The sequence below is a fragment of the Manis pentadactyla genome, chromosome 12, assembly GCF_030020395.1.
Source record: "Manis pentadactyla isolate mManPen7 chromosome 12, mManPen7.hap1, whole genome shotgun sequence".
Classification (NCBI taxonomy): Eukaryota; Metazoa; Chordata; class Mammalia; order Pholidota; family Manidae; genus Manis; species Manis pentadactyla.
The window spans coordinates 21,264,729-21,288,572 of record NC_080030.1 but is presented as its reverse complement, the minus strand read 5'-3'; the positions used below and the strand labels follow the sequence as shown (position 1 = coordinate 21,288,572).

The 23,844-nt window shown below is 37.1% G+C and overlaps 1 protein-coding gene across 1 annotated transcript in view; it reads left to right on the top strand.

Moving 5' to 3' along the window:
- Positions 1–23,844, top strand: part of LOC130679762 (cAMP and cAMP-inhibited cGMP 3',5'-cyclic phosphodiesterase 10A-like) — a 108,178-nt gene that overhangs the window by 18,564 nt on the left and 65,770 nt on the right. Inside the window, exons 5-10 of the mRNA XM_057489202.1 lie at positions 6,478–6,618; positions 8,565–8,720; positions 10,017–10,067; positions 11,096–11,154; positions 12,530–12,581; positions 21,379–21,521. Of these exons, the coding sequence (XP_057345185.1) occupies positions 6,478–6,618; positions 8,565–8,720; positions 10,017–10,067; positions 11,096–11,154; positions 12,530–12,581; positions 21,379–21,521 (602 nt within the window). The remainder of the gene's footprint in view (positions 1–6,477; positions 6,619–8,564; positions 8,721–10,016; positions 10,068–11,095; positions 11,155–12,529; positions 12,582–21,378; positions 21,522–23,844) is intronic.

Sequence of the window (23,844 nt, the reverse complement as noted above, 5' to 3'; positions counted from 1 at the left end):
GTTTTAATCACTGTACCTTTGTAATATAGCTTGAAACCAGGGATTGTGATATGCCCCCAGTTTTGTTCTTTATCAAGATTGTTTTGATCATTCAGTCTTTTGTGGTACCATATACATTTTAAGATTATTGGATTTAATTCATTGAAAAATGCTACTGGTGTTTTGTTAGGGATTGTATTAAATCTTTAAATTGTTTTGGGCTGGTTGGCCATTTTGACAATATTAATTCTTCCTATACATGATAATGGGATAGCTTTCCATTTACGTGTGTGTTCTTCAATTTCTTTCATCAGTGTCTTATAGTTTTCAGAGTACAGGTCTTTCACCTCCTCAGTTAGGTTTATTCCTAGGTATTTTATTCTTCTTGATGCAATTGTAAATACATTTCCTGATTTCTCTTTCTGCTAGTTTATGATTTCTAAATAGCATTAAAGCACTAAAAATTAAACATAAGATTGTGGAATTCATCATGAAAGTATGTACAAGTATAATAGGCCCAGCTCTTAAAAGAAAAAAAAAACCTTATTCTAGGTTAAAAACATTCCACAAATTTCTTCTGTTTTATAAAGGCACAGGTAAACAAAGTGACTTAGGAAGGATTGCAGATAAAAAGGAAATTTTAGATGGAGCAACCCTATTCCAGAAAAATGTAGACTGAAGGGCAGTAAGTGCCATGCCACAAGATCCATAACAAAGTTAAATTCAGGGAGTAAAAAATATTAAATTGGGAAAGGAGGCCACTTGTGGTTTGTGAACTGTTACAGTCTATAGTAAGGTAGAGCTATTTGAAATGTATACAGTAAATATTTGGTGCACTGAAATTTATAAAGCAAAACAATCACACCAAAAAAAAATGAGCAGAAAAATAATGATAGTATTTTTAGTTATTGACAGATCAAAAATACTATTTAGAGACTATTGGTAATATCATTGATTAGGTTCATCCAGAAAATGTATATGTTAAACTCAGTATATTACATTAGGATTTGCCAACTTGGGCTCCCTTTCTTTTTTGCGTTACACCCCACTTGGGTGCATTTAGCCCCCATTTAAGAATTTAGATCCCCATAATGGCTAAAAATCTGGAAATTAAACATAAACAGCATGTCAAGTAACTCTTTATACAAACAAAAAAAACAGTTACAGTTAGTGCAATATTCAGAGAATAATGTTTATGAAAATAAATTAAAATACTGTTAAAGCTTTGGGCAGAGTTATTCACAGTGAATTCAAAGTTACATTTATCCAATAGATTGTTTTTTGAGGACTAGCCTTGCTCAGGCAGGTGTAAACCTGGGTGCAGTGGCAAGCCAGAATGGGTCCACCCCCACCCCACTCCCACCCCGTGCTCTCCTTGTTCTCATTCCACTGGGGGCAGCCCCGCAGGAGGGCATGTGCTGCCGACACTTTCACACCATGAAAACGGAAGGAAAACTTCCAGTCAGTAGTTCAGCTTTTGAGAGAATTTTGATTCTGGAGTTGGATTGGGTGAGTTCTGTTTCACCACTTTGTGATTTTGATGGGATTCTTGAACTTTCTAAACCTTAATTTAACCTTCAGTTGTTAAATGTTAATTTAAGAATGTTACTCACTCAGCACATCATTTAAAACACCTGCTATGTACCCAAATCTGTGCTAAATTGCTGAGCATAGCCAGATAAATACAAAATCATTCCTGTTACCAAAGGATATACAACCATTAGGGGAAATAAATGAATCCACAATTAATTATAGCAGGTGGTCTTAACTGCCATCAGAGGGGAACTGGGTGTTGGGGATACTGACTTTGAAGAGGCACGGGGGCCAGGTCACATTAAAAAGCTTGGAAGAACTCTCATTTAGCAGCAGATATGAAGGGACAGTAAAGGACTTTTTGGGCAGAAAAAACAATCTGTGTGAAGTCTAGAGTTAGGGAAGGCAGAGGGTTATATTTATGTCCTGACCCACAGCGGTGTCTGACACATAACAAATATAAGGCACTCTTGAAATATTTGTTGGATAAAACTAATTTTTCCTTGATTAAGATTTTGCTTAGTTCAACTTTCAGTGTTTGTAACAGTTTCTCTCTTTCATACTCAGTCACATTCCTCAACTGACACGTAACATACTTTATAATGTTTTAACTATAGGTTTTCCTTTGAAAAACTGTACTTAAAGAAGTTTTAAATTCTGTGGATAAAGTGGAGGTTCTGATGGCCAGGATTCTCACCTGGCCCTGGTCGGCTTGCTCACTACACACTGTGGGCAATACATTGCTATTGACTCTATATAAAGAGCTCTGCCCAGTGCTCTGGGCAACATGCTGGCACGGCCCGACAGCTGAAGGGCTGCAGGAAAGCAGAGACTGGAGTGGCAGCAGTGACAAGGACAGAGACTGAGACGGCTGCAGAGGCCAGAGAGGCCCAGAGAAAGAGACTGGCTTGCTGCATGCAGATTTTCTCTGAGTGGACAGGATTCTAGTGATTAACCTGCCACCATGGGAATAAAGTTGAGTATAGCCTTTTGTGGATAAAATGAGGGTTCCTGTGGCTGGGATTCTCACCTGGCCCTCATTGACAAGCTTACCACACAAATGTGGGCAATACGTTGTTGTTGACTATATAAAGAGCTCTGTCCAGTGCTCTGGGCGACATGGTGGCAGGGCTGCAAGGCTGTAGGAGAGCAGAGCAGAAGATGGCAATGTGGACAGAGAGGCCCAGGGGCAGAGACGGGCTTGCTGCATGCAGACTTGGTCTGAGTGAACGGGATTCTAGTTATTGACCTGCCACCGTGGAAATAAAGTTGGGTATGACCCTTTCACTCCAAGAACATTCTACTGTCGTTTCTTTGGTCACACTGGAGTTCATAGCTTGTCATATATTGGTTTTAGAAACCAGTTTAGAACCAGTAGTTCAGAGCAAGTGTGTGACTTACTTAAATTGCACAATGACCTTTTGTCTTTTTGTTTTTAAGAATTATGCAAAGTTACCTGGTTCAAGTTCCAGGTGAATGTGAGACTAGTTGCGTCCGCCCAGCTGCAGAGCTCTGAATTCATTTGCTCTCCAGTGCCATCTAGTGTCTTGTAAGAAAAATAACTTAATGGAAAGCTTAAATATATTTTTTTGCTTCTTAAAAAGTATTGGTAAAATTTCACTGGTTGTGAATTGAAGCCTTAACATAAAAATGGAATTTAACGAATAATGTAATCCTTTAATTGTATGGGGGAAGAAAGATAAGAACAAGTTTGTTACCAAGTAAAGTACACTTACCTATTTAATGTCAATGAACCAGATTTTCCCATTTCATTAAAATATCCTATTTTTTAAAATAAATTGTGATAGTCTGTTCTATTGTTCATTTTCCACCAAGTATATTTCTCCAGTCCTTATGCCAAAAATCATATGGCTTGATTTTGAAGATCCCTATTCCCTTTGTAAATTTCCCTAGAGCTTACTTACACCCATCTTTTGTTAATGCATTAATGCAGGGCCCTTTACCAATGAGAAAGGCAAAATGTATCTTATGCAATACATTATGGTTATTTTGGAACATTGTTAACCCAAAACAAGACTTGACTTGCCAAATCACAAAATTTTGTGATTTATATAAGTTATAATACTATAAACTTATTAACAACAGTGTGGCAGACAAACCAAATGGCACAGAATTGAGAGTTCAGAAACAGACTCTAGTATACTTGGGGATTTACTATATGATGAAAGGGACAGTGCATCTAGTGGGAAAAGACTGTTCAATACTCAGCTGTCCATTTGATGGTTTCTGTGAATAAATTAAGGCCAATCTAATGAACTTTTCTATATCCCTGAACACGTGCAGTTTGGCTTACAGTTTAAGGTTTGTTACTGATTTTTTTCTGTTTGCAGTAACAGCTGGCGATTAACCTGTTCAGCTACACAGATCATACAGACCATGCCGTTAAGAACACACAGTTCAACCCAGGCATTGGTCTGTAATCAGAAATAGATGCTTCAGAGGGAGCTTTTGCACAGGTGAATTGTATGGAGTAAAATAAAAACAAAACAGTGAGCATACAAAGGAGAGAAAGTGAAAACACATCAGAAACAAGTATCTGTCGTACCTTGCTTCATTTCCCTTCCTGCCTGAACTTTCAGCTTTCATGGGACAACTTTCTCAGTATTTTGTTAGCACTTGTCCTTGGTTTTTTTGGAAACATTTCTATTTATAAATATGAATAAAAATCATAAGCTAATTAATAAGACAAGCATAATCTTCCTAGTGTAAAGAATTGTTTAATTTGTTGGTAATTATTTATTATCTACAAGTTTTCTAGATCCAATCAAGTAATTGAAAGATTTCTAAACCTTGTATCTTCAGGAAGCCTGCTATACAGGATAGCCTTCCATATACCTTAGGTGCTGTATTTGCTTATCTGTTTCTTGTGCATCATATAAAAACTCTAAATAGGGGCAATAAATGTTTCATAAAATTAAATAATCTTCCAATAATCTAGGAATGTAGAAGCTATTCTATCATTACTGAATTATGAAGCTAAGCGTAACTTGAAGATATTATTAAATTCAGACTCAAAGGGCAGATGGCAAAGTCATCCAAAAGGGTTGTCTATTGTGTATCTTCAAACAGCAAACAAATAAAGCCAACAACTATTCAAAAAAAAAAGTCCGAAATTATTGCTGGGAGCTTGCTCAAGGGTTTTTCTTCTATTACTGTCACAGGAAGTTCCTCAAGAGTTACTTAAACCACTCGGTTCAACTTAAGTTCATTTCCTGCCATCCTGTCTCTGTTAAAGAAAAGGAATGTTACTCAGCATCCTTCTTATTTTTAACTGTCTCATAGTTTGAGAAAATCATTGTCAGTTCTGATTTTTCTTCAGGCTAAATATACCATATCCTTTAGATTTTTTCTTGCAACCTTCTTCCTATTCTTGAATCATTTTTCTATTCTCTCAATCTTAAGAAAGGATGGCACACTGAGTTGTATTGTGACAATGATAGATACTGAATCTAACGAAAGTCTGACTTCATTTATGCCATATGTATATTGGTGCGTAATGGAATCAGAATTAGTTCAGAAATAGTGACACTGATTTCTATCCTCTTTAAAAATAAGGTAAAATTGTTACTTATCATCTTATATGTTGTTACACTTCAAAAAATCTTTGAGTGCATACTTGTAATTGAATATTTTAAACGTAATCCTTGAAAAAAAAACACTTAAAATATATTTTTCACAGGCATGTACCTAATAGTAAGTACTACTTAAGCACAGTCCTTACTGGTACAGATACACTTGGGAAGAATACTATTTTGAACTTGGCATTTAATCTTTAGATCATGATGATCTGTTTAAGGCCACCAGGGCTGTACCAGCACTTTGCTTTCCTTCTTCTCCCAGTTGGTGAAGAGTTCAGACTTACAGAGTTCACTCTCTTGTGCTTATAAGTAGTATTTTATTTGAAGAAAGAGTTCTCTGACACTGCAAAGCTTGGAAACCACCTACTAAGATAATAAATAAATCCAACCCAGTGTCTTCCCATAGGACTAACTCAGTAATAACAAGTATTAATAGGAACATGTTTAGCTTAAGAGGATTGTCTAACACTTACTGCCTCAAAAGGTCTCAATTTTAAGTCACAGAAATTCAATTTAAGATAAAAATAAAGGGTTAAGAGACTTTGCCTGAACCTTAGTATCTTTCAGATTGCATAGGTAATCATGATACAGCTGTGTCACAGTAATGTCCTGTCCTTAGGTGACTTTCCTTTTTGGCAAGCAATTCTTAATTTGTAGAAACTTATATATATGATTGGATTTAGTAAAAGTCATATCTTAAAACATTTATTTTTAAATAGTTTCAGAACTTTGTCCTCCCACCAACTCATTTGAAAGGGAAAGATATACACAGATAGGTCCAAAATTTTTTGTGTGGAAAAAGTGAAGTTTTTATCAAGAGTGTTCTGAATCTATGATTTTATAGGCTGACCAATTTAAGGAATGGAGTATTTGAGTCTTAGAAAAAGAAAATTCTAAGGAATATTTTTAAAGAAATATTTAAGAAAGAAATATTTTTAATGAAAATGAAAAAATAGAGCAAACTCACTTTGGCTTACAGCTTCTGATCCCGTCTTCAGATCCATGTGCTGAGTCTGTAGGGGAGGTGGGGCCCACGTGTATCTTTTTCTTGCATGAGACTATCTTGAGTGCAAGGACAGCTTACTTTTTTTTTCATTTTATTATTTTCTATGTATCACAATAGGCTATTTTAAGAGGTTTTCTGTGGCTAGATCCTCGTGTCCTGTATCTAGCCTCTATTTTATGCATATTGAAAATAACAGGATTTCACCTCGATGTTCCAGTTTGGTCATCTCACCTTTCCTCATTTTGTCTTCTTTACGTTGGCTTACAGATTTCTTGTGGCTATTAAGAAGGATCTCGGAGTCTTTCTGTATTGTGCCAAAGTACTGGAAAGTTTATAAACATGTTCTTTCCTTTTGGCTAGAGTCTTTGTGTGTTCACCCCACCGGGAATCAAGGAAGGAAAGCCCCGGCTCATCCCTGCTGGGCCCATCGCACAGGGTACCACTGTCTCTGCTTACGTGGCCAAGTCCCGGAAAACATTACTAGTAGAAGACATCCTTGGGGTAAATGGCTTTGTACTCTTTGGGGCATTTTAACCTGAAGTATTTGTTTAAGAAAGATGATATAGCCTCTTGATGTTATGATTTAAGCCATTTTAGGAAAGCATTAAAGCAAGATACAGATCAGTAAATGAACTTTTGTGCTCAGAAAGTCATATTTTATATATCCACTAAGAGCTAGATTTGATAGTTATTCCAACACAGGCCAGTAGAGTTAAGCATAAAAATTTATGTTTATATTCATGAAACTAAAGGATTACTGTTTTGTGTTTCATATCCTAGTTGGATAGGTATGAATGAGTCAGCCATTGCTGTGTGACACAGTACCCAAAATTTTAGTGGTGTTACACAACAACCACTTGTTATTTCCTGTGAGTCCATGGATTGGGCCATTCTGATGCAGGCTGTCTTTGGTTGGGCTTATGCACCTGTTATCAACAGGCCGTCACTCAGGAGCTGGCTAGTCTCAGATGGCCTTGGTTCTGCATGTGTGTCTCACCCCCCAGTTCCTGGAAAGGCTACCTGCCATGTCCTTATGGTGGTTACAGTGGTCCAAGAAAAGTGGAAACATACAAGTGGTTTTCAAGCTTCTGCTTGCATTAAATTTACTACCCTCATAAAAGCCAAAACAAATCACATGGGCAGGCCCAGACTCAGGGTGACAAAGGACAGAGATATAGGGAATTGTGACAAAAGGGATCCCTTACTGCAATTTCCCATAGTACTTGTGAGCATGGTGATGAAATATCACTACTGGAGCTAAGACTGAGAGTGATAGGTAGGCCGACAAGTCTATATGTGTACTGCATCCGCTCTGAAAAAGTGCTGCATGGGAGGCATGAGAGCTGGTTTTAATTTTGGTTTTGCCACTAATTATCTGTATGATCTTGAACAAATCAGGTAACTGGTTATTTTATCAAAAAACAAAAGAAAAGTGGTTAAAAGGAAGTGTTCCATGGTATACTGAAAATTGGCAATTAATCATTAAACTTGTTAAGAGACTAGATCTTAATTATTTCCATCACCAAAAAGAAAAGATAATTATATGACATGATAGAGATTTTAAATAGCACTACAGTGGCCATCATATTGCAATGTGTAAATGTGTCATATCAACATAGTATACACCTTATACAATGTTATATGTCAAATATATTCAATATAAAAAAGTGTTAAAAGTAGATACTATAGAAGTTGTCATTTGAAAATGTTCTGTTGAGTATGCAAACTTTCAAAAGATCCATAAATTACAATATAGATTTATACTATTTTTGATTAATGAAAAGCTTCTTACAGAGAGCAAAAATTGAATAAATAGAATTGTTTTGATATTATTAATTCATTTGATTTCTGTGTGTTTCTTTGAGTGATTTACAAGCTAGGAATTTTTAAGACCAGTTTCGTTTGTTATGATAAGTAGTTAATAATTATTGGATGATTCGTAAACTTTATATGGGCCTTTGAGGTTTAATTAAGGTTTAAGTGCATGTTAATCATGAACATACACTTTATGCTTATTCTAACTTAAAAAATAGAACAATTTTTATATATAATTTGCTTCATATGGTGCTTGCATTTGGAGTATTTTTCACTTGTGACTTACACCTTGTAAAGCCTGTGGAAGAGTTCTGGCACATAGAAGGTGATGCATAAATAAATGTTAGCCCTCATAATTACTTTTATTATGGCATGAAATTAATATATGTTAATTAAGTTCTACTATACAAAGTTAAAAAATCATTAGAACAGTGTTTGGGTATAGGTTCCATTATGGTAAACATAAACATTTTCTTAAATATGGTTTATAGTGGCATCATTTGGTTTTCCTTTGAAAAGGACTGTTTATTCTTGATTACAAGCATTAGGCAATTTCTGATGGAAATAAAAATCATAGCTTAGTGAGTCCATGACTTTCACTGAATTCTTATCTTTCCCCCTTGATTTTTCAGGATGAGCGATTTCCAAGAGGCACTGGACTGGAATCAGGGACCCGCATCCAGTCTGTTCTTTGTTTGCCGATTGTCACTGCAATTGGTGATTTGATTGGCATCCTGGAGCTGTATCGGCACTGGGGCAAAGAAGCCTTCAGTCTGAGTCATCAAGAGGTGGGTGAGGCCTGCACACTGCTTGTTAGGGTTTTCAGTTGTGCCTGGCACATTGGAGTTGCCCCCTGATATTGTTCAGTGAATAAATTGTATTTAAAACCACAGTTTACTTAACAGTGTTTTGATACTAATACTGATATTTCTTAAAAATGTCTATTTTTGTTTTGCAGTTATTTGGAGAGGAAATTGATTAAAATAGAAATAGTAATTTATTTCAGTAGAAATCCATTTTAACAATAACAATAAAAGTTTGCCGTATTATGAGTCAAATAAAGTGGTAAGATGACTTTGGAATTTTCACCTTCTGGTTGTCTTTATGTTCTTAAAATTGTCCTCTTTAGAGTGTATGCTGAATAAAGGTTCCGGCATCAGACACATTTAGAGAACAATGAGTGACACTCACTCTTCCCAGAATCAGAATTGGCTCATTAAGTGTACTATGCATACTACAGTGACCTGCCTGTCACAGCTAGGTCCTCTCCGGGGGGTGTCCTGTACTCTCACCGGGATGACCTGTCTCCTGCTCTCCCTCCTTCCCTGCAGCATCAGACCCCTTGAGCAGGGCCAACAGCTCCACTGCAGAGCCCGGGCATCTGTTCTCCCCCTCTTGGACTGCCTGTGTCCTTGTCATCCTGCCCCCAGCCACCTTCTTCAGGACTGTCCCCAGATGTTGCCCTGAAAATGTCACATAGGCTTGGGTGGCTCCAGGCTTGTGTTCTCTTTCCCTCTGTGATGCATTTTCTCTGTAGCCCCTGTCTCCAGTTAACACACTGTGCACTACACCTGTTTTCTTTCTGGTCCTGGTCTTCTGTGCACTGCGCCCTTGGGCCATCCTGCTGTGGGTGCTGCTAGGTTGGCAGCATCTAGAACTGTTTTTGGTGCTTCCAGGCACCCAGAAAATGTTTGTTAGGTGAATAATAAAAGTAGACCAGCTGTAATTGGAGGACTTGTCAGCAAAGTTTTAGAAATATCACATCATCCTAAAGTGGTCATTATAGGCCTTCTCAATAGTAATTTGTTGAAATGAAAAAAAATAATTATTTTATGTTAAAATCATTGGCCAATAGCTCCTGTAATCAGTCTATTTTGTTTTTATCCAAATTTAAGGGCATTAAATCCAATTCTAAAGATGCAGAAATGTAAGAGAAATCTTGTGTATATTTGACATTTAGTGTTTGGCAACATATTCAAAAGCTCAGAGACCTCAGAAAATTCTTTGTATACATTTATACTTAAGTGCTGTGGTTGGGATGTCTGCCTGGGGCTGAGAAGAATGTATTTCGTACTTTGTTTCAGGTCGCAACCGCCAATCTTGCTTGGGCCTCGGTAGCCATACATCAGGTGCAGGTGTGTCTCGGGCGTGGCAAGGGGCTGCCGGAGTGTTTTAAGTGCAGCACTGGGAGCGGGGTGGAGCTTCACAAGGAAACTAAGGCTTTGGTTTTGAATATTAGGTCTCTTGTTAGTTCTAAAATTTTTTATCTGTTCACTTGTTTACCAACTCCTTTCCTTTTCGTAGCCATTGATGCGGTAAGCAGCATGCAGGCCCTATGATTTTCTTTTCCCCCGAAAGCCCAGGAACAGTTACCTCCTGGCCACCAATGCTGGTATTTTTATGGCCCATTTCTTAAGTTAAACCGTTCTCTACACTAAATGGCATGTGAAAACATTCATCTTAAATTTTAAGACACCTGGTTCTCTTGAAAATATAATCTAATTTAAAAGATCACAAACTGCACGGAGTTTTCTAGTAACTAGACTTTAAAGTTCAGGAACATGGCAGCAATATTATTCTGCTTTTTGTCTTCCACTTCTTTTTGTTGTCATTTCATTTTTTTAAGTCCATTTCAGCAAACTTTGGTTGGTGGAAGACTATATGATAGGAAGAGCAAAGAATACATAGTTACAGGATACATAACTGTATGAAAATATACATAGTTATGAGGATCAAGCACTTACTGGATTTGATAGTACCAAGTATGGATGGAATAATGGCCCAAGTACATTTTTTAAAGGATAAAGTACGTTTAAAGAGCACCTTTGAGGTGCCCAGATCTGAATGCTGGCTTCATCACTTAGTAACTCTGAACCTCATTAAGGTTCTAAACTTTTTTATGCCTTAATTATAAAAGTAACTTCCAAACCTATAGTGTTTTGTGGTGATTAAATGAGATAATAAATATAAACTACTTGGAGTAGTGCCTGGCCCATATAAGCATTCAATAAATATGAATTGTTGATGATACTAGTTTGACTTTATTTACAAAGTGATAATGTTATAACTTCTACAATAAGATAAGGTAAATAGTTTCCTGAAATTTTTATTTTTAAATAAGCAGAAATTGCTTATAATGAGCAGCCATTATTTTACATGGCAGGTATGCAGAGGCCTCGCCAAACAGACTGAACTGAATGACTTTCTACTCGACGTATCAAAGTAAGTGTCCGTTCCTAGGGATGTGGTAGCTCCTCTAGATCGATGGTCTAAATTAAGTGCAGGCCGTGGAGGTGAGAGCCCGCTGGGTGCGGCGCTGCCAGCCCTGGGAAGACCAGCCCTCCCTGTGCCAGTCTGGTGAGGATGGCGGCTCAGACTCAGGCTGGAGACTTGCATTCTCATCCATGTCCATATACAAGTGAAGGATGGCAGACATATATGTGATGAGCTCAGTTTACAGTTCAGTATATATTTTCTAAATGAACTCACTAAAACATGTTAAAGACACTAGAGTGTTTCTATTTTTGTAGGAGAAAATGAGCAATAGGAGAGGAAATGTTCTAGTTTATTATTTTCCAAAAAAAGCCCTTTCTCGCATTTTCTACAATTATCAGTAAATTAAAACCATGTTATTGATATTATTTTAGTTTTCCCATGTATAGTAGTTCAGATATCATTTTGGAGAAAATGTTCATTTCCCTGAAGTTTGACCTAGAAAAACTCCTTTAGGCTGGCAGTGGAAGCAGTTAGAAGATATTTATTAAACTGTAGGTTCATACAGTTTTCCTGCTACAGGGAATATCTGTCCCAGCTACTTAATTGTTGAAGTCTAAAAAAATGTTACAGGATGTGGTAACCTGAGGGTCATGTCCTCTGACAAGTTAACCGAAAGAATAATGTACCTGTTCTCCCCTGGCCACTAGCAGCAGCTGACCATGATTGCTCCTGTCACTTTGGCGGCACTTAACTCGCTCCTCAAGGAGTTTTGTAATCCCATCACTAATTAGTCTGAAGTTGCTGCTTTGTGTCGCGCTTATTTTTTGAAGTATAAAATTAGGGATGTATGGGAGCTCTCTTTTCATCCCCTCAGCCAGCTGTTTCTTAGAATTCACTACCACCTCCCAGATGCCTGATACTACCACTTCAGAGCACAGGGGGACGCTATGCGCCTCCTCTCGCCGATGTATTTGAATGTCTTGCAAGTCTTTCAGTGTCCAATTAAATCCCACATACAACACTTTGAATCTGTTCCCTGGGGGATGGATATCCATTTACTTTACCATCTTCTTCACAGTATACTCCTCAGTGTACCAGGTAATTAAGCATATTCTATGTCTTAGTGGCTTCAAACTACACAATTTGTCTTTTACATGAAAGACATTGTTTATTACTAGAAGTTACCTTAATGCTGAGTACATTGCTAAATGTACAAAAAACCTAACTTGTGGTTGTTTCCACAAGAGCACAAAAATCAAGTAACATATATATTTATGTTTATTTTATATAAATGTAGACAAAACTGGGAAATATATCTGAAGTTTAACATGTTTTGTGTTTTAAGGAAGATTATTTACAGGTTTTATTTCCTTTTTTTCAGAACATATTTTGATAACATAGTCGCAATAGATTCTCTACTTGAACACATAATGGTAGGTTATCTTTTCTTTTGAAAAATATTTCATTTGATGCTTAGTTTCATGTCCTAATGTCTGGCAAACGTCTTTAATATATTAGAGATAAAAGCTGTTTTAAAGATGATAAAAGATGGTGCTTCGTGATCTGGAGGTGTCACCTTGATTTACTTGTTACTTCTGTTAATTTTGAATGGGTTTTCAAAAACATTTGGTTAAAAACCTCAGAGATTGTCATTATTTAGTGGTGAACTACACTTGAAAAAACATTTAATTTCTTTTTATGTTATCCAAAATATCTTTTGCACTCCCTGGTCTTGAGGCTCATGCTGTTTAGTCTTCTTCTTATCATTCCTGCCTTCCAGAAGGCTGGCAGGTACTTGGAGATGGAAGTCACAGGAAGCAGGATTTGGTCCTGTTCCCCAGTCCTACGGTCTCAGTGCTACAGTGAGACTCCATCAAAGTGACACGCTGGGATGTACGTGTCCCGTGGTGCCATCTGTGCCCTGTTGTACGCTTTGATAAATGTTCATTCTCCATTTTCCTGGTCTTTCTCAAAATACAGTGATCCTGTGCAGCAGAGATTTCCTTATCTCCAGGATTTATGACACGCGCTGATCTGCTTCTCTTTGGTGCCGTGGCAGGCCAGTGACTTGTGCAGACAGCACATTTACAAGGATGCTTAGAGAGTGACTTCAGGGGTTGTTACTTTCAGCAGTTCTTTATATAAGGAGTCATGTTGATGGTTCGAGTTGGACAGAAAGAACATTTGATTGCATGTGAAAAATAACTTCTTTGGTTATGAGAAAAATCTAAGGAAATTGTAGAACAGTGAAGAGTGTTAAGAATACAAAGATAAAATATGGACTGATATATATGCCATCTTATTAGTATTAATTCTTACATACATGAATATGGGGTGTGTTTCCATTTATTAAGTTGCCTGAATTTTTTTAAACACAATGTTTTTTTTTGTTTTTTGTTTTTCTTTTTTTATTGAAGGGTAGTTGACACACAGTATTACATTAGTTTCAGGTGTACAACACAGTGATTCAACATTTATATACATGATAATTCTAGGTACCAGCTATCACTATACCAAGTTGTTACAATATTTTGACTATATTCCTTATGCTATACATTACATCCCGGTTACTTATTTATTTTACAATTGGAAGTGTGTTTATATATATATATATATATTTTTTGTGTGTGTGAGGGCATCTCTCATTTATTGATCAAATAGTTGTTAACAACAGTAAAATTCTGTATAGGGGGGTCAATACTCAATGCACAATCATTAATCCACCCCAATCCTAATTTTCGTCAGTCTCCAATCTTCTGATGCATAACGAACAAGTTCTTACATGGAGAACAAATTCTTACATAGTGAATAAGTTACATGGTGAACAGTACAAGGGCAGTCATCACAGAAGCTTTCGGTTTTGTTCATGCATTATGAACTATAAACAGTTCAAATATGGATATTCATTTGATTTTTAAACTTGATTTATATGTGGATACCACATTTCTCTCTTTATTATTATTATTTTTAATAAAATGCTGAAGTGGTAGGTAGATACGAGATAAAGGTAGAAAACATAGTTTAGTGTTGTAAGAGAGCAAATATAGATGATCAGGTGTGTGCCTGTAGACTATGTGTTAATCCGAGCTAGACAAGGGCAATAAACATCCATGTATGCAGAAGATTTCTCTCAGAACAGGGGGGGTGAGGTTCTAAGCCTCACCTCTGTTGATCCCCAATTTCTCACCTGATGACACCCCTGCGACTGTGCCTGTCTTAGGTTGTTCCTCCCTTGAGGAATCTTACCCGTCTCTGGCTAACCAGTCATCTTCTGGGGCCATACAGGGAAATGTTAAGTTGGTAAGTGAGAGAGAAGCCTTATTGTTTGAAAAGGTTAGCTTTTTACTTCTTTGCATATTTATGCCCTGTGGCTTCTATGCCCAGCATTTGTCTTGAGGTGTCTTTACCACTTGGAAGAATTATGATACTCGGTAAATTCGACATGTAAACACAATGTTTTGTAATTTTCAGAGTGTAAGTATTGCTCTTATTTTGGTAAAGTTATTCCTATTTTTATTTTTAATGATATAATAAATGGAATTGTTTCTTAATTTTATTTTCACACTTTTCAATGAAAATGTATAGAAATAAAATAGGTTTTTGTACTTTGATCTTGTATGCTGCAACACTGATGACCTCATTATTTCCAGTACTTTCTGAATGGGTTCTTTAGGGTTTTCTAAATGCAGGATCATGTCAATTGTGATCAATTAGAAAAATTACATCATTTAATAGTGGATTACAAAAATGTTCTAATACTCCACATCCAGTCGGGTATAAACTCTTGGCAAATTAGGAATAGAAGGAAAAGTACTTAAGTTGATTAAGTTATCTATTGGTGACCTATAACAAGTATACATTGCAATGAATGAGTGAAGCACACACACTAAGGAAAATATATCTATTCTCACTGCTCCCATTCAACAATGATCCTTAGGTCCTAGCAAACACATTTTTAAAAAAATTAATGTAAACACTAGAAAAGTAGAACCATTGCTATCATTATATGCATTATAAATGATTGTCTTTCTTGAAAATCCAAGACTATAAATTGAAAAAAAAAATCAACAAAAGCATGGTCAATGCATGCAATTGAAAGAGATTTTTTTAAATTGGAAATAAGACAATTTTTTATATGAGAAGACTCCATATGTTGACAATATCAACTCTACTTAAGTTTTTCTTAAATTTAAGAAATTTCTAATATAAATCATTCACCATGATGAAGTGGGACTTGCCACAGGAATGCAAGGTTAGTTTATCATCTGAAAATCCCTCTATATAATACAGTGGAGTAAAAATAAAAGCCAGATGTTCATCTCAATAAATGCAGATAAAATGAATGTTGACAAAACCCAACATCCAATTATAATTTAAAACACCCAAAAAACTAGGACTAGAAAGGAACTTTCTCAACCTGACAAAGAAAAACCCATAATGAACATTGTACTTAATGCTGAAAGACTGGATGCTTCTCCTCCATGATCAAGAGCAAAGATATTAACCACCTCTCTTCAAGATTGTACTTGTGGTTCTAACCAGGACAATTATAAGGGAACAACAAGCATCCATTTTTGCTGTAGTATTACTTGGGTATTTGTTATATTCCCTAATGGACAGCAGCTAGCATTCTAAAATGGTGAGCAAAAACTTTCATGGGCTCTCCTAATGAAACTTAATGGTCTTAGTCGGGGAGAGACATTAATCAAATATCGTAAACATGAGCTTGCAGTCATGCTAAGGTCTTTGAAGGAACAGAACACAGTGCACTGAAAAGCTCATAATGAGATTTGACATAGGGAGGCCATGCAAAGGTTTCATGAGGACATGACCCCAGATCTGAGGGATGAGTGGAAGCAGGCAAAGAGGAGAGATGGGTGTACTTCAGAGGAAGAAGGAACAGAATGCCCTGGTAGAAATGCCTTGGGAAGTTCCAAGTCATCCAGGCCTCATTAGGGAGTTTTGGCTTCTAAGCTAAAGGGTAGAAGACCTGACTTTGTTTTGAAAAGCTAACCCTAGCTTAGAGGAGACAAGGGAGGATGAGGTCATACTTCTTGTAAAGGCTTTTTGAGGATATAAATGAGATTTCTTATTTCCAGATGAGCAAATTTGGGTAATCTTTAAATCCCTAGATGATCATTTCACTTAGTTCGGTGTTTCATAGTGGGGATGATACTGACACTTTGGGCAGAACTATTTGTCCTTCCACAGGATCAACTTGAACATTGCAGATGTTTAGCATCTTTAACCTCTGAGCCCTGAATGCCAAGAGCGCCATCACCACCCGGTCCTTGTAGCAAACAGAAATGCCTATATTTGTTTTCAGATGCTCTGTGATGAGGTGGCTCAGCTGCTTGTTGAGAATCAGTGAATGAGACTTCCAAATGAACTTTGTAAATTTGTGGATATTTTAAATATTCTTCTGATCTGTACTTATATTCCTTTCCTCATCTGTAACGCAGTTAGTGAAGATTTCTCTCTCTGTCTTGTCTCTCATCAGACCCGCCTTGAGCTTGTTTGTTAATCAGGACTCTGGTGTAAGCCAGAAAACATCAACTACCTACTCAGATTAACTGGAGAGAATAAAAGGGGATGTGACTCACATCACTGTAAAACCCTTGAGTATTCAGACCTCTGTAATGACTGGACCTGCGGGCTCCCTGTATCTTTAGGACTTATGTCGTCCTCTGTCTGCTCATCTTGCCTGTTTGTGGTCCTTGTCAGCAGGCGGTCCCTTCCCACAATATGGCAGAACTGGTCTTGCCAGCTCCAGGCTTAATTAGTGAATAACAGTGTCTGTTATGACCCATTTAATAGCAAGATAAACAAATAGCTTACTTCCATGCCTTCTTTTTTACCTTTTTACCTTACATATTTTCTTGGTACAGTCAGATATTTTAGGTCTATTTTAATAAACTTGTTATATTACATCTGTAATTTCTTAGATATGATTTTGAACAAGTTTTAGTTTTGTTATAGTCTTGGTGGCTTCTTTGCTCTATACTCTTTTCTTGTATCCCAGGTCTCACACACTGTCTTGAATTTATCTATTTTATTTTTGCTTGATCTTATCTCCCTTTCCAAAGTAGTTTAAAGGTAGTAATTTTCTGAGTACCATGTAATTCTGATGTATCTTTATTTTGCCTTATGACTGAATGCTAGTTTGACTTGGTAAAGACTTTTAGGCTTAAAAATAAGTTTTCCTCAGATATTTGAAGATATATGTCCACTTACTTCCACTGTTGCTATCAAGAATTGTGTTCCACTTACAAGTGAACCTGTATGTGTATGTCTGTGTACGTGTGTATGAGAGGTGAGGCCTTTAGAATGACCTGATGCTAGGAGTTCATAAGTGTTACTGAAATATGTTCAGAATTTCTTTATTAATTTCTTTTTGACATATAAGTGTCATTTCAAAGTGAAAGAGTAGTATTTGGAAAGAATGAGCAGGCAAATATGCTTAGGGTCACATCTTAAAACAGAAGCCTTTCTTACTACAGTAATTATCTACAGTTGATTTTCTTGATTTTCCAACATATCCTATAACACTATCACCAAACAGAAAAACTTTTTTCTCTGAAACAACAGAGATTGTGTGGTGTTTTTAAATTATTGAGGTATAATTGACGTAAAGCGTTATATCAGCTTCCGGTATAAAAGGTAATACGGCAACACTTGTATGCACTGCAACATGATCACTGCAATAAGTCTAATTGAACACTACCTAGCACTATAAAAAGTTACATTTTTTTCTCTTGATAAGAACTTTCAAGATCTACTCTCCCAGAAACCTTCAAATATGCACCACAGTGCCACTGACTAGTCTCCACGTTGTACAGCACAGCCCTGTGGCCTTTCCACTTCACAACTGGAAGTCTATAACTCCCGACCCTCTGCGTCCAGTTCAGCCCCATTCTCCTGGCAACTCTGTTCTCCATGTCCATGAGCTTTGTTTTGTTTTTCATTCATTTGCTTTTTTCAGATTCCACATATGAGGTAGATCATACAGTATTTGTCTTCTCTGTCTGACTTATTTCATTTTGCGTAATATCCTCAAGGTTCACCCATATGGTAAAAAATGCCAAGATTTATTTAATTCTCTTTTATGGCTGAATAATGTTCACTTAGGTTGTTTCCATGTCTTAGCTATTGTCAGTAATGCTGCAGTGGACCTGGAAGTGTTTCTATCTTTTCAAATTACTGTTTTCATTTTTGTAGAATAAATACCCAGAAGTGAATTTTATGGTAGTTCTATTTTTAATTTTTGAGGAACCTCCATACTATTTTCCATGATAGCTGCACCAATTTACATTCCCACCAACAGTGTACAAATGTCCCTTTTTATCCACATCCTCACTAATACTTGTTATTTCCTATCTTTTTGATACTAGCCATTCTAACAGGTGTGAAGTGATCTCATTGTGGTTTTGATTTGCATTTCTCTGATGATTAGTGATATTGAGCATCTTTTCATATGTCTGTTGGCCATCTGTGTCTTTTTTGGAAAAATGTCTATTCAGCTCCTTTGCTCATTTTTTACATCAGATTGTCTGTGTTTTGCTATTTTTAAAGACTTTTTTGAGTTATTTTTTTTGTATGAGTGCTTCCTATATTTTTTATATTAATCCATTATCAATATATGATTTGCAAATATTTTCTCCCATTCATTAGTTTGCCTTTTCATTTGTTGATGGCTTCCTTAGCTGTGCAGAAGCTTTTTAATGTAGCTTTCATCATACTAGAATGTGAAAAGCTGAGAACTTTTCCTTTAACATCAGGAACAAGACAAGGATTCCCATTCTTATCACTTTTGTTCAACATAGTACTGAATATGTCAAAATAGTAAAAATGAATAAAATAAATTATTTAGTAAGTAAATAAATAATAAATAATAGTAGTAAAATAAATAAAAGTAGTTTACTTTTGCTTTTGGAGTCAGATGCAAAAAAATATTGCCTTGACCTGTGTCAAGGTGCTTACCACATATATTTTTGCCTCAGAGTTTTATGGTTTCAGGACTTACATTCAAGTCTTTAATCTACTTTTGAGTTAATTTTTGTGTATGATGTAAGATACTAATCTAGTATCTCTGGCATGTGGTTGTCTGGTTTTCCCAGCACCATTTACTGAAGAGAGTGTCCTTTTCCTGTTGTATATTCCTTTCTCCTTGCGTTAAGTTAATTGACCCATATGTATGTGGGCTTATTTCTGGGCTATTTTATTCCATTGGTCTATGTGTCTATTTTTATGCCTAAACCATACTGTTTTGACTGTTATAGCTTTGTAATATAGCTTGAAATCAGGGACTGTGGTACTTCCAAACCTTTTTCTTCTTTCTTCAAATTGCATTGGCTATTCAGGGTCTTTTGTGGTTTCATGCAAATTTTAGGATTGTTTGTGCTGTTTCTGTGAAAAATGCCTTTGGTATTTGATAGGCATTGCATTAAATCTGTAGATTGCTTTGGGCAATATGGACATTTTAACAATATTCTTCCTATTCATTAGCATGGAATAGCTTTCCATTTATTTGTATCTTCAGTTTCATTCATCAGTGGCATTACTTTCAGTGTACAGTTCTTTCACCTCCTTGATTAAATTTATTCCTATTAAAAAATGTGATAAATGGGATTGTTTTCTTAATTTCTCTTTCTTGCAAAAGACATTTACATGTTGATTTTTTACCTTACAACTTCACTGAATTTGTTCTTTAGTTTTAACAGGTTTTTGGTGGAGTCTTTAGGGTTTTCTGTGTATAAAACGTTATCATCCACAGCTAGGAACAGTTTTACTTTTTTCTTTAAATATTGGATGCCTTTTATTTCTTTCTCTTGTCTAATTCCTCTGGCTAGAATTCCAATACTGTGTTGAACAAAAGTGGCAAGAATAGATATCCTTGTCTTGTTCCTGATCTTAAAGGAAAAGCTTTCAACTTTTCACCATCTAGTATAATGTTACTTCTCACTGCATTCATCCATTCTTCTCTTAAGGTCAGTGAGCATCTGTATGACAATCACTTTGAACCCTGTGTCATGTATATTACTTGTATTCATTTCCTTAAGGCCCTTTCCTGAGGTTTTATGTTGCCATTTCATTAGAAACATTTTACTTCACTCTGTTTGTTTCTGTGTGCTAGGCAAAACAACTGCCTTTCCCAGTCTTGAAGAAGTGGCCCTGTGTAGACAATGAACTTTATCATTCAACCTTGCTCTAGCTCTTGGTTGTCTCTCGAACATTTGTGATTGAGCAGCCTGACTTAGTCTTGATAGTTTTCAATTGTTGAGGGTCTGCCTAGACCTGTTCCGGAAGGACAGATCTTATTCAGCACCTAGTTTTAGGCTTAGTGGAATTCAGACCTTCTGGAAACAGCTTTTAAACTATGCAAATATATGCAGTCCTGTGGATTTGCATAGTAAACCTTTCTAGCCTACAGACCAGGGAATCTGGAGGTGTCCCATGGATGACAGTTGCAAAAATGTGTCTCCATACAAGCTCCTTTCTGGACGATATCAGAGAGCGGTAGTGATGCTGAGGGAGGGTACAGTGATGGTGTCTGCCAGCATACCTTCTTTGAGAAGAGCATCTCTGTAGCTTCTAGATGTGTGCCTGAGCTGAAACCTGCCCAGGATGAAGCTCCAGGACAAATAAATAGGCCTTTTACCAGAAAGACTGGGGGTGGGTTTCAGTCTTGCTGTGTGTGTAGTGCCCTGAGAGTGGTGGTCTGCCAAGAACTCTCCAATTGTTACAGTCCATGGGACCCAGGAACACAAGTTCCCCTGGTCACCAGAGCCAGGCCATCAAGGAGTGTGCCTTATGTAGACTGCATGCATTGGCCAGCTTTAGCAAGGCTGTGGGAGCACAGGGCCAGGTGCACCCACAGTACTCTCAAAGTAGAGGTAGCATGCAAAAATGGTGCCCACCATCACCTCTGTGGAGCCCCATCAGGCTCCTGCCCATCTGGCAGATGCTTAAAGATGAGTATTGTAGTATTTCAACATCCAGCACTGCGGCCTGTGCATAGCAGCTCTTCATTTGTTCATGTTCATATCTGTGAATGTTAGCACATTCAAAAGATTGTACACATCTATTTTTTGTATTTATATATGTATATTAGTTATAATGCTGATTTCACACACAATTACAGTATAGACTAGCTGAATTAATATTTATTTCTGATAAAGTTTACCTTTGAATTTCTCATTGGCTTACTCTTGTTTTATTACTTGTCTTTAGATATATGCAAAAAACCTGGTGAATGCCGATCGTTGTGCACTTTTCCAGGTAGACCATAAGAACAAGGAGTTGTATTCAGACCTTTTTGACATTGGAGAGGAAAAGGAAGGAAAACCTATCTTCAAGAAGACCAAAGAAATAAGGTACACCACAAGGAGACTGTCAGTGTGCTGTGCTTGCAGAAGGGCAGGTACTCTGTGGCCCACCTCTCTGTGCCTGTTCACAGGTGTGCTGACAGTCCTTGTCATACTGTGATGTCATTCCCACCAGGACCCGCCTCCTGAAGGTAGTACTTCTGGGAATGGCATTGCAGTGCCAGCGAAACCACGCCTAGGAAGCTTTAGCGTCACTCCTGGAAATGCCGTCTTCCGGAGGCGGTCCTTTTGGAAATCACGTTGGAAAAACTTACTAGTGCTCCCAGGTAGGTAAAGGTGCGCCCCACCAGGAGGTCTGCAGACTCTTCTATGTCTAGGAGCAGGGCGTACCTAAACAACTCGGCCCCCACCCCTCCCCAACCTGTGGGGTGGTCTTAGAGTCCAGACCACAGTGAAAATTGGCTGGTACATTTAATGGCCTAAGCACATTATCCTACAACTTAACAGTCAGTTCAATCAGCACACTTCCTGTTCCATCTGGAAACTAAGCCCTCAGTCTGGTTCTTTAAATGGCAGCTGTTTTCACCACATGAACAGGATGGACTGTGGCTGGTCGAGGCACACTGGCTAATTATGATCATGTGATTCAGTTGTGTTCACAAGCTGAACACCTACAAGGGGCCTGCCTCAGAAAGTTTAGGACTCAAGCTTAATATTCAGAACTTCAAAACTCTGTAGCCATTACATTCCTCTTGCTTCATGTGCCTTGTTTAACTCTTCATATACAAAATGCTTGGGGAGCTACAGCATTCGAGTAAGACCCTGCTCCTTACCAACTCAGAATTGCTATTTCATTTTGGCTGGGAACGACTATCACAAGGGCACTGTGCAGGTGTGCAGAACACAGGTGTGTGCCCTGCACCAGGCCTCACCACTGCCCACCACTGAGCACTTCCTGTTCTATAGGCCTGGCTGGTAGATTCTGTCGTTTGCACCCACAGAACTCTGATTTACAGGCACTATTTAGGTTTTTTTTTTTATTTTAAAATTATTTTGGTTTGTGTTTAGATCTCAGTAAATCAGTCTGGCTATAGTCATTTAGTAAAGTCATTTCTCTTGCTGAAAGTTCAAGTGTTCCCTAACGGGGCTGGTATTAAGCTCGTTTTGAAGATAGTAATGTGTAGCCTGTGTTTATAAGCATGGGAGAAACAGTGAGGGGAGTGGGGTTGGCTGTGGCCCTTTCAATGGGCTAGTTAATGCCAGATGTTCGTGTAGGGAATATCCCTTAACTGTGGCTTCCAGTGACCAGAGATAGCAAACCACAGAGTTGGAATACATGTCAGAGTTAGATTACCCTCAGACAAGAAAATCAAGCAGAAATCATGGAATGGATTGTGATACTCTTTGCTCCGGCAGTCTGATTTGTTGTGTTCATGGTGTTTGAAGCACAGGAAAGCCAGGAGGAAAACAAGCTTGCATCTTATGCAATGTTGGGTTCACTTTTTGATGTTTTACGAAAGTTAATTCTCTTGAATTTTCCTCAGGGAGAATCTTTAGGCTGGAGATCTATTTCAGTAATGATTATTTCATATAATGTTGAAAATGTAATATTATGAAAGTTATTTTAGAGTTATTAAAATATGTAGATATTGTGGATTATAGACATCTTAAAATTTTGAGATGAATGTGTAGGTATAATGACATAATGAGAAGATTATATATATGAGAATATATAAAAGAAAATGCTGATACTAGATATCAAAACATAATTGCGTGTAATCAGATAATGCTTCTATTTTGGCTCTTTTAAATTTTAACAAATTGAAGAAGTAAAAATACTAGAAGTTGTAAATGTGATATCTTTACATGGTACTTGTGTTGCAAATGCCTTAAAATTCCGTAATGGCTCAGGATCTTAGGATCTGCCAGAGCCTGTGAATTTGGTTGTATGTGTGGTAGAACATACAATGGTGTGGACCTGCATTCTGGTTTGTAGTGTGCCACTGATACTTTAGGAATGTTGGCAAGCTACCAGACCCATATGGGCCTCAGTGCATCAAACCAGTGAGAATTAATGACCATCTATATCAAGGCATCTTGTAAATTACAAGGTACTTTGCAAACGTAAAGGATTATTATTGGTCAGTGTGATGGAGTGCTAGGTAAATTTCAACTTCAGTTTGTGACCCAGTATAATTCAATGTGAGCTGTATCTTAATACAAGTCTCTTGAGTGATTACTATGCAATGTTTTTCGTATTTATCTTTACATATTTTATGATGAAATAACTAAGAACATGTACATTTACAATTAATACAAGCATTCCAAGTAACAGTGCTTTTTTATTCAATATTTGGTAGTAGAAAAATAT